This window comes from Oryzias latipes, chromosome 1, assembly GCF_053564925.1.
Source record: "Oryzias latipes strain Hd-rR chromosome 1, Olatipes_Hd-rR_3.1".
Lineage (NCBI taxonomy): Eukaryota > Metazoa > Chordata > Actinopteri > Beloniformes > Adrianichthyidae > Oryzias > Oryzias latipes.
The window spans coordinates 27,540,722-27,558,497 of record NC_136237.1 but is presented as its reverse complement, the minus strand read 5'-3'; the positions used below and the strand labels follow the sequence as shown (position 1 = coordinate 27,558,497).

The 17,776-nt window shown below is 40.8% G+C and overlaps 1 protein-coding gene across 1 annotated transcript in view; it reads right to left on the bottom strand.

Annotated features, from left to right (window-relative positions):
• Window positions 1–1,101: 1,101 nt before the first annotated feature.
• The window catches only part of LOC101170738 (CXXC finger 4), a 30,220-nt gene continuing 13,545 nt past the window's right edge, over window positions 1,102–17,776 (bottom strand). The window contains exon 3 of the mRNA XM_004065913.5: window positions 1,102–2,212. Coding sequence (XP_004065961.2) covers window positions 2,168–2,212 — 45 coding nt within the window. The 3' untranslated portion in view covers window positions 1,102–2,167. The remainder of the gene's footprint in view (window positions 2,213–17,776) is intronic.

The following is a 17,776-nucleotide window of genomic DNA, read 5'->3' as shown; positions in this document are numbered from 1 at the left end:
GTCATGAATCGAATTGTTAAGATGAATCGTTACACCCCTAGAAAATGTGTATATTAAAATTCTTAATTTGTATAGTTCAGAATGGGTAGGGTTAATGATCACTTGTTTACAAGTGCTCATAAATCTCATTAACCTTTGCTGGACAATTGTGTGGATAATTTCTAGGACAATTTCCCACCTTCCTCCTGTGTTGCCCTCAGAATCTCTGTTTCCTCCAGTCAAAGCAGAAAACTGAACATCACCAGCAGGCACTGAAGACTTTAAAATTCCAGTTAGAGAGCAAAGGAGAGGGAGGTGCGGCTATGGGGGGAGGATTAGAGAGGAGCTGTCTCTGATGTTGTTTAATCTTACCGGCCAGGGAGCAAGCCAGCCACTGCACTCCTGATGTACATTATCAACCTCTGATGACCAGCTAGGGGGATTTGGCGCCTTAGATGCCGCTCTGCTGCCAACGCTGCTGGTGCAGAGCACTTCAGACCGTCTTCCTGACCGGCCGTAACCAGCCAGCAGCTCAATTTGGCTGATGGCAAGCGTGCTCAGCCAGGGGTAAAGTCAGTCCCGGATGATTTCCTTCTTCTCAGCACTGACACCCCTCCCCTTCGCAACCATCATCCAAATGTGCCTCTGTCCTCTCTTTCCCTCCCATTGCTGTCCTCCCTTGGCATTATTACACCCCCCCCCCTCTGAAACTGAAAGAGCCAGCAATCACTCAGTCGCTCACATTATCTCGGGATCCTGTCTTGTTCCTCCCTCCCCACCCCAGCAGCCATCCTCCTCTCTTTTGCTGCTTTACGTCCCTCCATTCCGCCTTCCCCAAGTGCATTCCAGCATGACATACCACACGGGATTTCACGAGTCCTTTAAAGTCTGCTGCCTCTGGGAACCACTCTTCTTCATGCTACATTTTAGTATTCTAGGGAATACATGACTGGGGAGGCAACCAGGGCTGCTATTTTTCTGCAGTCTCCTCCTGGTTGTTATTTCTGTTGATGCTTTCTGGCAGAAAAACAAAAAAGGAGGAAAACGGAAGCTATCAGGTGATTGTCACTGATTGCTCTTTTTTTTCTTGACTGCTGAAACCCTCCTTTTATTGACCAAACATTTTCTGTGCAGATATCTTTTACTTGTTTATTTGAACACATAAACGCATCACAACAACATTATAAAAATTCTTAATAATCATTAAAATCAAAACACATTTACACATGCAACAACAGGGTTTTGGACAATGAGTAACTGTGATCAATTTTGTTACTGGAATTTATTGAGATCATTTTGCAGGTGAGAAAATTGCTGCGTACGATAGCAACAGAAAACTATCCTTTACCTGCAGAGCCACATTTGACATGTCAGATATGTCTACTGTTCAGCTGGTAAATCTACATTTTAGCATTTTTCACCTCACTCATATTTTCCCCAACCTTTTGAGAACTTTTCATGACAGAGACTGAGAAAAGCTTCGTAGTTTGGTTGAAACCTGTTTGTTGGACGGTTGTGACCTGCAGGCAGCACAAAACATCTGGTGCAATCAAATGTGATTCAATTCAAGCTTACGAAAGGGGTGGCCCTCCGCACGAGAAGACAGTATGTCCTATTCTGCAGTGAGTGGACACGGATGAGAAGACAAATCAACAATCCCATCATGCTTCGAGGAAACTCCATCAACGAACCTGTTAGATTCTATTTCAAGGAATAAAAGACAAAACTGCAAGAATGAGTCAATTTGGTGGAATTACTAAAAGTAAAAAAAGAAATGACTGGTCTAGGATAATTAACAGATTATTGCTCCAGAGTGATGTGTTGGGATTCTCAGATCATCAATCCTCATAGCCTCTTCTGTTCGACGGATTCATTGAGGCTGATTGTCTGTTTAAGTCCTTTACATAGGTTGGGCTGTAAAATCTACAGCCGTAACACTGAAAACACATTCATAGACACCAAAAATATACATAATGATACTGTTGAAAGGTACAATAATTACACAAAAAGGAAATTACAGTCAAAACAACACTGTTATGTTTTTGTTCCTCTTTTTGTCCTCCTTTCCTTCTCGCGTCCTCTCTAGAAATGGTGGGCGACTTAAATTCTGTGGATCCGTCAGGGGCTCCTGGCAGAAAGTCTAGAGTGCCACCTGCCCTCCTGCTGGATGAGGCTGCAAGAGCTTCTCCTAAAAGAACCATCGGAAAGCCTCGCCATTGTTCACAGGCGTCCTCTGTGGGAGGAAAAGAAGAAAAGGTTTTATGTACTGGTATAAGGGACAGTTCTCTTACATATGTTTGAATCAGTCATCAGTTAATGGGTGAAAGATGTGTGAATAACAGCTGTTTTAAATGTTATTAAAAATGAGGTAAAGATTAACCTGGAGGGGCAATTTTAAGAGGCTGTGCAGCTCAACCTTCAATGCAAGTATATCATTACAGGAGCCAGCTAAGGTGATTACATCCTCGTTCCTCCCACACCCAAATAATCATCGCACTGGTTGAAATATTCAGTACAAATTTCCAAGAAGCGACAATGAAGCATTTAATTACTGAGCACGAGCTGCAGTCAGGGGGAACAGCGCATCATTTCAATTTGAGCCGGGGCCAGCAAACCACCCCCACACACCCCTCCACAAAACCCCAAAACCTCCATGGCAAAAGCAGCTTCTTCTTTGAAGATGATTTAGAAGCCAGCAACATGAAAAGCTGGAGTATACCAATGAAAACTGGCATATTTGGGGATTTTCTCTCCATTTGGTGCCTTAACAAAATTGATAACAAACACTCCTTTTCTTCTTTGAATTATATTTTTAACAGAATGTTTTATTTTTTATTGTTTATCCGATAAGTGTGTTCTTCTGCGATGCTCATCCAGGTTACTGTTTACATCTTTCTCTCTTTTTTTTTAAATATATGAATGCTCTTGAAGTATTTACTCATTCTATGCTGCTGTGTATTGTAGTGTCTATGTGGACAAACATGACTTAACGTTTATCAGTTCTGATCTTTTCATGGAACAGGTGAAGTGTATGTGTTTGCGCTTGTGTGTGGGGGTGTCTATGAGTATTTTTCTATTTAAATAAACAGGCTGTCAAAAGGCGCCCTGTGCAGCTCTCCAAGTGAGGTTTAATAATATTTAGGTTTTTTTAATCTCATTTTAATTTTTTCACCTTTAAAAAAACACATAAATATTGATGAACATGTTTATTTTGTTTTAAAGACAAAAATGTATAATATGTAAATGTGACAAACCATCTAAAACCTATGGGGGAAAAAGTATTTTTGGTTGTTAAGACAAAGGTCAAAATTGGAGATGAATTGGACAACACAAAAACGTAAAGATTCCCCCCATGCCTCCCTGCTCTCTGGCTCTGGGGGCCCCCGTGGCGGTCCTGCTGGCCCTGGCCTGGGTGGCGGATGTTCTATTATGCTACTGTGTGGGTGTTGCGGGGATCTGGCTGCCGCTGCTGCTGCGGCGGGGGTCTTGGTGTGGGGATGACTGGGCGCTCTCCCTCCTTTTTACATTCCATCATCCATTTTGGAAGAACATAAACACTGACTTGAACACAGGTGTTAGCTCACCTTTGCACTAATATTTTGCGTGTTTGAATGAAATATTTCACACTAGTTGGTTTGAAGGCATAAGAGCGTGTGGAAACAATATTTGTATTGTGTACAAATATTGGCCCGGATGGCGTCTCCCCTGCCATCCTGAAACACTGTGTAGGCAAACTGGCAGCAGTCTTCACAGACATTTTTAACACCTCCCTGGAGTCCTGCCACGTCCCGGCCTGCTTCAAACTGTCCACCATCGTCCCTGTCCCCAAGAAGCCCCGCATAACTGGCCTCAATGACTACAGGCCTGTGGCACTCACGTCTGTAGTCATGAAGTCATTCAAGCGCTTGGTCCTCCCCCACCTCAAGTCCCTCACCTCCCCCCACTCCTGGACCCTCTGCAGTACGCCTACAGAGCCAACAGGTCTGTAGACGACGCTATCAACCTGGCCCTCCACTTCATCCTGCTGCACCTGGACTCCCCGGGAACCTATGCTAGGATCCTGTTCGTGGACTTCAGCTTGGCATTCAACACTATCCTCCCCTCCAGTTCTCCAGCTAAACGGGCCGGACTCCACCTGCAGGTGGATCACTGACTTCCTAATGGACCAGAGGCAGTGTATGCCGCTGGGGAAGAATTTCTCCACAACCCAATTTATCAGCACAGGATCTCCACAGGGCCGTGTACTTTCTCCTCTGCTCTTCTCCCTTTCCACCAACTGCTGCACCTCCTGCCATGACTCTCTTAAACTGATCAAGTTTACGGATGACACCACCTTCATCGGGCTCATCTCTAACAATGATGAGTCTGCCTATAGGAGGGAGGTGGACCGGCTGGTGTCGTGGTGCAGCATCAACAACCTGGAGCTGAACACCCAGAAGACAGTGGAGATGATAGTGGACTTCAGGAAAGTCACAGCCCCCTCATCCCCTCTCATCTTGACAGACTCTCCCATCACCATAGCGGACTCTGTCCCTCTCCTCGGCACCACCATCACCCAGGACCTCAAGTGGGAGCCGTCTATCAGCTCTCTGCTCAAAAAGGCCCAGCAGAGGATGTACTTCCTGGGGCAGTTGAAGAGAGCCAAGCTGCCGGCCCAGATGATGGTGCAGTTCTACACGACCATCATGGAATCCATCATCACCTCCTCCATCACTGTGTGCTATGCTGGAGCCACAACCAGACACATAAACAGACTGCAGCATATTGTGCGCTCAGCTGAGAAGGTGATTGGCTGCAGCCTTCCATCTGTCCCCAGAACCTGGGGACAGGCAGGTCGGATAGCTGCCGACCCTTCTCACTCTGGACATGGTCTACTGGAGTCTATTTATTTTTCTGACCATTTTATAATTTTTTAGTTTTGCTTACTGCTGTTCATTTTTTCTATTCTTAAGTGTTTTATGTTGCACACTATCACTGAAGCAAATTCCAATTCTGCAAAACTGCTCTGTTCACTGAAAATGACAATAAACACTTTTTGAATCCTTGAATCCTTGGATGTTGACATGTAAACATTTTTTGGAGCCAACAGGTGTGCTTAGAACAATTGAGTGTGTGTGCACAGGCCCCGCCCTTATAGACTTGTATTATTTCTGAACCTCACTGTAATGAGTATTACCATCCAGTAACTTGTTGCTTTGTGCTGCTTCATGGTTTTACCCCCCCCCCCCCCCCCTTTTTTCTTTAATCACCCTCCTATCCCCCCTTCTCTAACATCCCTCATTCTTCCTCCCTCCTTTCCTTTTCCGTCCGGTCCAAAAGAAAATATGTTCAAATATGATTAAAATGAATAAAGTTTGGACTCGATTACAAAAGGGGTTCATTCAGACATACCTCTGGTTTGTCAGAAGATTCAAAACCCCTGTTGTAACAGTAAAATATGTCCAACACAAGAGGCCTTCAGCTCTCATCTGTTTGCCAAGATGTTGAACAGGACAAGATAAAAAAAAAAAAAATGAGTGAAAAACAAAATCCACAAGTAATCTTTGATGGAAATCTTATTTAATATTCCCCCAGTCATTATATAAAGGATAATATATTAAAATGTTTATTCCATTTATGATATTAAAAGGTACAATAAAATACTTTTGAAACAGTACTGCATTGATCAAAACTAACTGTATCACACTTATTGTTGCACAAACTTTACATGTTATAAAAGCGTGGAGGTTTGGATGCAAAGCTTACATTTAACTCATATTTATCTTGAAAAAAAGGGCATTGAAATAATCATAGACAATCTAAAAATCCCATTTACCTTCATTTATTTTAGCTTCCAAAATATCATGACTCATCCTTTTTACAATTAATATTTAAAACAAAGAAGAAAAAAAGCAGTTCACCGAAAAGCATTTAGGCAATGGCTGCAAAAATGAGTTACAACCACTTTAAAGAAACAGAAGTTTAAAGAGTTAAAATCCATCAATAAATAACAATAAAATGAATCAACTTTTGGAACAACAAAGAGCAATGTATTTTTTTTTAAATCCATAAAATCCATGAATCTAGGTAAATATAATTTGGAAAATGCCATATATATTTATTTTAAAAGCACGGTGGCACAGTGGTTAGCGCTCTTGCCTCACAGCAAGAAGGCCCCTGGTTCAAGTACTGGCTGGGGGACCTGAAACAGAACATCAATGGGGGACCTTTCTGTGTGGAGTTTGCATGTTCTCCCCGTGCATGCGTGGGTTTTCTCCGGCTTCTTCCCACTGTCTAAAAACATGCTTCATAGGTCAATTGGCAACTTTAAATTATCCATAGGTGTGAGTGTGAGAGTGAATGTGTGTGATTGTGGCCCTGCGACAGACTGGCGACCTGTCCAGAGTGTCCCCTGCCTTCGCCCACAAGTGGCCGGGATAGGCTCTGGCAGCCCCGTGACCCCGAAAGGGAAAAAAAGGTAGAAAAAGAATGAAGGAAAAAATTAATGTTTTTTTTTCATTCACGCATTGCTGCAGTGTTAATGCAAATACTGTTTGTATGACCTATTTAACATTGATGAAAAAATATAGGATCAATCATTGTTTCGTACTTTTTGTACAGCGGAGCTCTGGCAAAAATTGAAGGTGGATTACATGGACTAACATGCACAAAATGTTGAATTTTGATACATCTTTTTACACACAACAGTGGTGCAATAAATACTTTTAGACTGCGGTGAAACTTCAAGTAATAGAGAAACAGCTGCCAACTAAATTGTACTTTAAAGAGTTTAAAAAATATAATTGATTAAGCAACAAAAAACTTCAAATTAAACTTCAAATTAAACCTGGTCTCGGGGCTCCCCCATTTCTACAAATCTATAAATGTGGATCCACTTATTACATATTAATATGGCCCTCATGACCCTAATCAAACGTTTTTACATTTATCAATATTTGCCTCCGAACATGTTCATGCAAGTATTACACACTTAGCATCTGTATGCTTTACAATATTATTGTTTTTGCTGTTATGATATGAACGTAAGTACCTGATGGCTACATCTGTTGTGAAACACATATACATACGTCAGTTGCCTTTTTCTTTCTGAGTGTTGAGTCTACAAGAAGGGGAAAAAAATGCTAAAATGTTTGTTAAAAAATAGCATAAAATGATAATTCACACAAAAAACTAGATGCAATTATTTTGTATTCACAGTTTCTTCTAACACCAACAGCTGATTCTCTCCCACTAAACAAAATTGGAGGTTATGTTTTCTCATATTGATCAGTTATGGCAGTGTCTGCGGTCTTTATGAGGCCTGAAGATTTTCTTCATAAACCTAATCTAAAGCTGTCACCTGTACATTGGAGAGCTTGGCTCATCCTCACACCCATTATATATTCTTTCTGTGTCAGTGGCAACAATTTACCATATTTTCACACCACATTAAGCAATTACCATTATCCTTCTGAGAGACTAATAGAGGAGCTGGGAGCAGCAGGATACCATCATCACCTATTTAAAACCCAGGATAAATGATACACTGTCGTGTTTTAAAGGGTCAAGATGTTCTCACACATTTTACCCAAGAGCAATGAGGTGATTGCTATGTCAGAGTGACTTCAATACTTTTCACCCATTTTTTACATTAATTTCCCTTAATCTTTTTCCAGAATGGCTCTTTTAAAACATTTTTTCAAGAGATCCAGCCAAGAATCTTGCCTTTATTTAGCTGTTCTGATAAATAAACAACATCACCAAGTGAAATTAAGCTCTCCTTTACAATTATCTGGGAAAAATGAAATCTTTTATTAGTAAAATTGTGTTTATTTTCAAAATTTTGAGAGGCTGACTGTATCATAAAAAAGCAAAGCTAGTTTTAAAATACTTTTTTTGCTTGTTTTTTGACCTCTGGCTCTTATTAAATCTCCAGAATAACTATGTAAGTTACGGAGCCCATGTCCTGACATTAAAAAACGAAAATGTATCTTGTTCCCACAAGATAATATTCCGTTCCCTCGAAATACTATTTCGTTCCCTCGAAATAATAAATTTGTGCGAACAAAATAATCATTCACGTCATAAGTCTTTCATAAATACGGATATACTCTCCGTCTGGCCACAAAAGCCGCTTTCAGTGGTAACTTCCGTGTCTCTGTGACCCACATTCGTTCAAGAAAGGAAAAAGAAAAACAAGAATGATCAATTTATTATTGTCTTAATGAATTTAAGAAAAATATCATAAGATTTATGATAGCTAGGCTTGCTGCTTTGCCATAAGATTCACCGGACATAGCTCCTTCTAGCTCCGCCGCGGAGCTCTTTTGCTTGTCATGCCGGCATTCGGGCAGCTGGCTGGTCGGTAGACAGCCAGCTGACATTGTAGTTTAGGGTCGAATAGGAATAATAATATTCAGGACTTGTCTTTTATTAACATACTCTTTAGCAGTCGCTTTACATTTGAAGGCTAGAAGGCTACATGCTAACTAACTAGCTGATCATTTATCCTGTTATTCACGTCATAGATTTACAGCAGATACCTTCACATTTCTGTCTGTGTGTGTCTCATTACATTGCATTGAAGACACGGAGGATGTTTAGAGATCAGATTTATTTCTTTTAAAAAGCACAAAAGCAACGATCGGTAATCACGTTCATTCACATGATCCTGGTACGCTCTCTGTCTATCTTGCTGCAAAAGCCGCTTTCTGCTGATACCTCCGTGTCTCTGTGAGCATTCAATAGGGGTAAAAATAAAAGCAAGAATGATCGATCTATTATTGTCTCTGTGAAAATCAGAAAAATATCATAAGATTAGGCTGGCTGCTTCGCCTATACCGGACTCAGCTTTTAGCTAAGTGTGTGCAAGATGTGAGCAACATCCCGTCATGCTTCACGCATACCCAAGATGCATTTGGACCAGCCAATCATTGGTCTTGTTGTTACACTTCAGTTACAGGGACAGGGTGATTGGTCGAAATGCATCTTGGGTATGCGTGAAGCATGACGGGATGTTGCTCACATCCATGTTTGTAATGCTAGGAGCTAAGAGCTAAGAATCAAATGAAACATGTATTTCAAACAGCTTTAATATTTACTGGATATTGATAAATCATGTAATAAAATGGTTATAGTATAACGGGGTGGGATTATATAAGTTCGCTTCCTTCCACTCCCTTTCAAGCAATATTTATTAATTATGTCTAATTATCCTAAGTTTGATTAGTTACCGTATGAATGTATAACTGATGATTATATTGTTTTTGTGTATTATTTCTATTTGATTGCTTGAAATAAACCATTTCAAATCAAAAAAATATTGATGAGTAATTATTAATGATTTTTCAAAAATAAGAATTTGCTCTTGCTATAATAAGAAAACAGGGCGGATTGTGGCTCAGATGGGCTGGAATACAAAACTTTAAGATTTTATTGTAAAAATAATTTTTGTGTTATGCATTGCTTAATAAAAGTTTTGTTGATGGTTTCTTAAATTGTTGTCAATAATGATAATGAAAGTTGGGGGACAAAATGTTTTGCTAGGGAGGGCACTTGACTTCCCTTGCCCCCCGTAGTTCCACCCCTGTAAGAATACTATTGTGCAAGATTTGTGTCAAAGTGTGTGAAAATACAGTAAAATTAGATATTTTTACTGTCAAGTTCTACATTTATGATGGAGCTTAATACAGTGCATCCAAAAGAAAAGGCTTGAGATCCCATTGTTTTTCAGTCAGTAGTGTAGATACTTTTTAGGTTTTCATTTTATTAACATGGGATGGACACGTGTGGAATCGTAACAATTGTAATGTAGAAATATTCTAACTTAAAAACGAACTAAAAGTTTCAATGGTTTTCGTGAAGTATCCCTGGTGACAAACATTTAAATATTGCAGGAGTTTCATTAAAAAGCTACTCCGATCTATCCAAATTATCCGTGTACAAAGACGAGGAAAAAACAAATCTGTACCCAAATGTTTTGGATGCACATGTGCGCCACCAGGGCCCTATCAGACTCAAGTCCACTTCTCTCTGACTGCAGCATGCTGCTCACAAGATGCACAAAAGAGATAAATTAGAGTTGAGGATGTTTATCTTGATCCATATTCTGAAATTGATCAGTCCCTGGTGGAAGTGTGGCTCGCCGGAGACAGTAATGACCCTGATCTGGGCACTCGGCATGTCTCTGTTTTGTTAAGTTCCCACGTTATTGATCAAGTGCGGCTCTTGAGTGCTGCCTGGATTCACTCTTGGGCCCTGTTGCATCTGTACACAGCGGTGACCAAGCACAAAGAAGGCTCAATTAGCACAAGCTCGGAGCTGTCGGCTCCCCCACCTGCGTGTGCCTTCAAATCACACCCATCAACTAGCAGATGGAGCGGTGGGTTGGAAAAAAAAAAAAGGTGGGGGGGTAGGGGGGCTCACACGAGACAAGAGGAGGAAGAGGAACGGAGGGAGAAATGGAAAGGGTGAGCAGAAGGCAAGTGCTGATAGTGTTACACTGGGGACAAGGGATCGATGCCAGCGTTTTACCTCAAGACTTTGTGGCAGGGGTTCAGCGTCACATTAACGACAGCGCCTCTGCAGCAAAGCATGCATAACAACCGCACAGAGACGACACTCCGACACAGAGGGAAAAAAACAATTTCCTGTGCTAACAATGAACGCACACACACACAAACAAAAAAGCTCTGAACTGTCTGAAGGGGGAGGACAACTTCAAATTAACCCTACCACACCACCACGGAGGGCAGGGTATTCGAGGTGTCTGGGTTTTTTTTTGTTTTTTTTTCTCCAGTGATAACAGCACAGTAAAGCTGACATGTGGTGGAATAATTCTCTGCTGATTCTAGAGAAACAGTGTGAGATCTCTAGGCGGCCAAGAAACCCTGTGATGCTAACTAAGACTGGCAGGTGCAGTTAATGCTGAAGCCACATCGTCAGCTGATTTGAGACCAAGCTGCAGACAGACAGGAGCTAGAATGAAAGGGCGAATCATAATCAAGGCTAAAGGTTCCCCTAAGCGAAGCAGAACCTTATGCATGCATGCTAGGGCAACTTCAACCTCAAGTCACAGTCTTTGTAACCCAGGGTAAAGTCTGATCCTCTCTAAGTTCCCCAAATAAATAATAAAAATATGCAAAAGGGCCTTAACCCCCTGCTCCCCCTATTCCCTGCAGCCTTGGCGTCACTCTGTGCTGGGGCCAGCGATAAACCACTCAAGACGATGAGGATGATAATGGCAGACGCCGCAGCGCCTCAAAATTCAATCAGCGCCCGGACGTCAATGCGGATGAGTGTAAAAATGAAATATGCTCGCCGACGTGTGTTAAAAGACGGCACACGGGGCTCACGGAGACAACAAGAAGAGATAAAGGGAATGATGAGGTAAAAAGCAAGTAAAGGAAGACAAGGAAGGAGAGAAAGACAGAGGGAGAGAGAAAAGATGAAAATAATGTGGCTCCACTGCTCTGCTTCCAACACAATCCCACTGGCATTCTGAGCAGCCCTGCTTTAACCACAGACTGTGAATAAATTAGCCTTTTGAACTCAGGGTGATTGCAAATGTGCCCCGGTTTCTCTTGAGACATGTCTGGCAGTAACCCTCAGCTCTGTGCTCTCAGCCAGCCTTGTCACAGAAGCCGCCTTTTCTCAACCTGCATGCTCACGTCATGCACAGCCGCACACAGGCGTGCACATCATAATCATTTTTAATTCACCATAATTGTTAGAGTTTTGCTTTCTTTTTATCTCTGCTCCCTTCTTCTACTTTTCCCTCTATTGTACATGAGACACTGGTAGAAAAACTGCTTTAAAAAATAAGTTATATAGGAAAATATTTTTCAAATGTGCCAAATTCTTTTTATAACACACATGCAACTATTATTTATAACCCTGATTTATCAAATATTTGTAGGATTTTAATTTGATTTACCAGATTTAGCTTGTTCTTGAGCGAGTAGTTTGTTTTGTCCTTGGGGGGAGATTTGTTTTTTTTCTTGCTGTTCACTTCACGTGGGCAGACATATATGAGCACTAATGATTGCAAATATCGGAGGTTGATCGGTCGATCACTGACTCTTTGCTCTGTCCCATTCACACACTGCTGCCAACAACACGTTGCATAGATTTATGCAAAGTTTAAACTTTTATTTGTCATTTATTATTGAGAGGATGCAGACTCTATTTTTTTTTAAAACTAAAAGTAAAATATAGTAAAAATAAAGGGAGATCCAGGCTTCTATGCATTGAGAACTGCACACTTTCAAAGATATTTCTAATTTGTTGCCTCTGTCTTTAAAAATACTGTGCAAATATGACATGACACATAAAATATCTGTTAAAATATCAATTATTTCTACTGCTTAACTAATGCAGAATATTTCTTATTTTGGCAAAATGTTAATACATTTGATGGGATATTCAATGTTTGCCATTTGCAATGTTGGTGCTCAACAGTTGGGGGAATTTAGAGTGGAAAGGTCTGTTGTTCCGGATCGAGTCAAAAACCTTGCGTTTTGTTTTTAATTTAGACTGCTTTTCAAACCAAAGCTTGTAAACAAAACCCTGTGACAACAGATCCCTTCACTCATTGGCCAGGAATTACGAGGGCAGGGCAAAGTCACAAGAGACAGAATAAAGAAAATGCTGCGCTTTGCAATCCTCGTTGGGATAGTTCACTTGTTAAAACTTTATATATCGCTGACCAATTTTGAACGTCTGTATCAACGTCAAGTACAACACTTTTCATTGCTGCTTTGTTCCGGTGGAGTCTTGCTGCAAGGCGGTTACTGAGGAGATGTCGGGTATGAAGAGTAAATATAGTTGGGAAAATAGTCAGAAGCAATGTGTGTCATGTTAAAAATTGTTTTGATAAGCCTGCATTCATCCAGTTGCATTTCAACGAGTTGCTATGTCTCATTGCTGCTCTGCTACTTTTTTATTTCCCATACTTCCCGGCTACAGACAGAGGAAATCCAAAGTGAACCGGAGCTCAGTCCGATTGGAAACGAACTGAGACCATGATGGGTCCGAGAGCGGGTCCTGGCCCGAATCAGGGTCCACCTGGCTGTATTCAGAATCAAAATGTATTCTGAATTATCAGGAAAAACAAACTATAGTTCACTTCAAGAGAACCAGATGTGTCTGAATACACCCTTGATATCTGTGATCAGATCAACAGTTTGCTACATTTTCTTAAAAACCTATTTGAGTGTGCAATGAAAAAAAGCTGACGTCCAAAAAATATTAATAGCGCATTGAGCAGGAAGGTTTGTATAGGGCATATTGATTTGCACTGCATGAACGCTGGGGTGAAACACAAATTAGAAAACCCTAGTTTCCTTTCAAGAACAATGTTTTTTAGTAGGAAGTGAAGTCAATGTATGATGTAAGGAGCAAAAAAAAAGCTCACAACCATTGACTGGATATGAGAACTGGACTCCAGAAATGTGACGTCACCCATAGAACAGAACTTGCTTCTGGATCCACCAAAATGAAGTCAATTCAGTCAATTCAGTTTGCGATACGGATGCCGCCATGTTTGGAGATAGATGCTGTCGATAAGCAGTGATTGATCTGAGTCATTCAGAGTCAATGTTTCTAAGGCAACCGCTGTTGTCAATCAGGAGCGAGCATTCTGGAAATCCACATCCTCACCACTTATAAGTGGGCTACACAAAATCTGTCAATCAAATGTTTTGAACCGTCAATGCAAATAGCTCTACTTTTATTGAGGCATCTGATTTTAATATCAAGATAACTTGATATTGAAAAAAATATAATAATAAAAAAATTAAAATTATCAAGAACATGTTAAAAAAACGTATCAGAGCAAGAATGGTTATTCTGACAAATGACTAGTGACTGTCATTTGAAGAATGGGATTTTGGCTTCTTGGAACCAGCATGTACTTCCTATTTGGAACATGAGGATGGAGGGGTCACTCAGTCCAGTTCTCACATACAGTCAGTGTCCACAACTTAAAGTTACTGTTTGGTTCACTGCGTAATGTCTTCGTTTTCACTTCTCAGAGTGCCGTGTGTGAATGCAAATCCAACTAGATTTAGGTGTGAAAATTATAAGCAATTTCAGCATATTCAAATTGAGTCTGCAGGACTATCTTAGTGTGAAAGCAGCCTAAGAATGAATAAATGTGTTGTACTTTAAAGTAATTTGAGTGTCAAAAAAGAACAAGGAAAATTTAAAAAACTGCTACAATTTAAAGTTCATTAGATCACAGTAACATGGTTACATTGCAGAAGCAGTGTTTATTTCTGCTTTCTACAAATATGTTCATAGCAGCTGATTTTAAGTGTTTGCCAACCGTCTTTAACAGTGTGCCTCTTTAAAATAAGGGTTAAAGCTTTGCTCCTTTGATGGAAAGTAGAGGCTGTCTAAATATGCTTGACATAGTCTACCAAACTGAAGGGACAGGAAGGTGTTTTAAAATGAGTCCATGTTAACACATAATCTTGGTATTGTGTCAGCGCTAGCCTCTCTTAACAACAGCTCCTTTTTTTCAACACATAAAAGGCGAATCAAGTTAGAAGCTATAAGTTTTTAGTTTTCCTCTCAAAACAACAGATTTTGAACATCAATGTGATAATTGAAACAAATGCTCGCAGGCGTTTCGTCCTGATTTTGTTCTAAAATAAATGTAAGACATTTGAAATCAAGGTCCAGTCTGGCTCTTAATATCTTCATAATCGAATCAAGCTAAGCATATTGCAAATGCTTGTGAAAATGTTGCCTTTTTTGCTGACTAGGCATGAATATGTTGTGGGGGCCTGATGATGGGCTTAAGAGCTGTGCCTGAGAGTGACTGGGCAGTCACAGTCGGGAGATTAGGCTGAGGGGCAGCAGCGGAAAACCAAATCCATCTCCATCTCAGAAACATCCTAAAGCAGATTACTGACTTCAGATGGAGAGGAAGAGGGGGGAACAGAGGGAAGGAAAGGGGGAGGAGATGGATGAAGAAAAAGAGGCAGCAATTAACGTAGATGCAATTCTGGCACCGTTCTCTGACTTGATATTTGACCTTTTCTAAAACTCTTGCCAAATATCGCCTGAAAAGCACAGACAGACCATATGGCAGAGTGCTGCTGGAGGCTGAGTGCACAGCAACTCCAAGCCTCCGTATGCTAATGGGAAAATGTAATTACAGTGCAGTATTCCTGTAAGACGAACGTTTCAGGAGGAGTGATTCACGATGTGATGGGGCAAGCTTCATCCGCCGCACAGAAAAACACCCTTTGTGATCAAACAATTAGAGAACAGTTAAGTGGACAGGGCCTAATACGCCTGAAGTAATAGTTATAATGAAGGTAAAAACAGGGGCGAAAAAAACTGAATCTAGAGCTGAAGAAGGCAGTCTGCTCCTCGAGTCACTCATGCCACGGCAAATATCCTTTATCAGCCGCAGCCGACGGCAAAACACCTGCTGAGCAGGTGACGTCACTCACGTCTCAAAACAGACGGCAGTGCAGCGACACACCTCTGCTTATGAGACATGGTGTGAACGTGCTCTTTAAACTGAAAGGAGCCGATTTGGAGAGAAAAAAAGCTTTCAAAGGTGTCTAGGAAATGAAACAAAAAAAACCCCACAGGAGCAGCACTATATATTCTAAAATGTCTCTTAGCCTATTTACTAGGTTCTGGTTTATCTTTTTAAAGCATTATATTGATGTTGAGGGCAATAAACAGTTTCAGTATGAACAGTTTTTCCCCCAGCTCAGACTCATTTTTCTCAGAAATCCCCCTTTTAGCATCTATGAGCAGTGGCAGGGAAACAGAAATTTTAATTGACTTTATATGCTTACCTTTCAATGCCAGAGGAGTGTGTTAAAACAAAGCAAATGTATAAAATGTTTACTTTCATTGCGGCTGAGCTGCTTTTTTGTGCTGTGGTGCTGGTCCTGCCAATCAGCAGCAGCAGCAGCAGCACCACAGATGGAAAGTGTTTGACTTTCAGTATTTTTCACCAAAACCTCCATCTCTTTGTGGTCTTAACAAAATTGAAGGAAACTCTTCTGTGGCTCTGCGAACACTTCTTCTAATGCTACACCTTCTGTGTGGAAGCAGAGTAAATACAAAAACATATGACAGGTAGTGTGCAGATTTGGGTCTCCTGTGTCAGATTAAAACACCCAATCACATATGCTAACCCTCTCCTCAGCGTTTCTGCATGTGAAGATGTCCCACATCCTTCAGCACGAAGAACTACAGCCTAATGGAAGCAGCTCATGCAAGTTTTAATAAATTATAACATACAAGGAAAAAAATACAGTTATGGAAAAAAAAAAGAAATAATCATAATGTAAGAGGTTCTTATGATTAAAAAGAAATATTAAACACCAACTTGAAATCCAGTGACAAACCAGAACCTTAAAATCAAAACTTTTGTCTTGTTGGAGTTTGTGATGGCCTACATTCTTTATATCTTGCATAAATGGCATATCGTTTTATAGCGCCTACCTTGAAGGTCCAAGGTGCTTTACAGTCACTGTCCCATTCACACACATTCACACACTGACATCGGTGCCACTGATGAACACTGGCGCCAGCCTATAGCCATCACTGTGTCTTGCCCAAGGACTATTTGACACAGGAAACGGGGCAGGAACAAAACCTGCAACCAAAACTGCAACCTTTTAATCAGAGGTCAACTGCTCTACCTCCGCACCACGGCCGCCCCATGTGCAAATACTTATTGTAGAAATATTGTTTATCATATTTTGAAGAAATAAAATTTAGTTATTATTTTGAAACTCACAAAATTCAGAATAAAGAAGTTCAAAAAGGCCACAGTGGCGGTATCAAAATTGGCAGACATGTAAATAACATTTTTTTGTGCTGATTCTCAAACATTATCATTATTATTATTCACTCATAGGTTCTGTGTTCACTTTAGCAATGTCTGACTGATGTTTTGCATCTAGTTCTGCTCTTATTAAGAGAAACTAAGTCTGGGGTCTGATCAGTTTGGGACTCAATTCTGCAAAGTTCTCCTTAACTGAATTTGATACATCCAACAGGGGAGGAATAAAAAAAGGGTCTGAGCTTTGGAGCTTAAAAACCAACAATTACATATTTTTATTTCAAATCAACCACAAAAAATGACTAAATCTCACATAAAACATCATTTCATTTCAAATATATCAAAGTTTAAAAGAAGCACTGGTTGTAGTAATACTCTCAGAATATGATTTTTCTTTTTCTCATTTCCCTCCTAAACTGATGGACAGTGATGCCAACACTGTATTTTGGAGGCTGACGCTCTTGGAGAAGAGAATGAGGCATTTTCCCCCTAAATTCCCCTCAGGAAGCTTTAGTGTTTGCTAATATTTCTAGAAAACTATGACACAGGGAGCATTTCACCTGTTACAGAAGAAATCGAGACAGTCTGAGCCGGGAGAGGGCCAAAGGCCGAAGGACGGGAGCATGGAGGTAGGAGGGGAGCAGATGAACAGGACATGCATCTGCTGGCGTACACCTGAGGGATCTGGAGTGGAAATCCCCCACTCTGCAGCCACACGGCAGAGCTCTGAACAGCGAAAAACGTCAGCTAGCACAACGAGAAGCCATGTGGGAGTAACGAAGCGAGGGCTAAGCGAGGCAGCATGCTGCCAGTTCTCTGAAATGTTAAATTGAAATGCAAAGTAGGAGCAAGCCTTCTTGTTTTGATCAGACTTCTCAGCATCTGTGTGGGAGCCCTTAAACTCACATGAGCTATTCCATACGAAAAAGCTTGCATTTTTGCCAAAAATCAACATCACACTTCGATGAGTGTTAGAGAAAACCCACACCTGAAGATAAG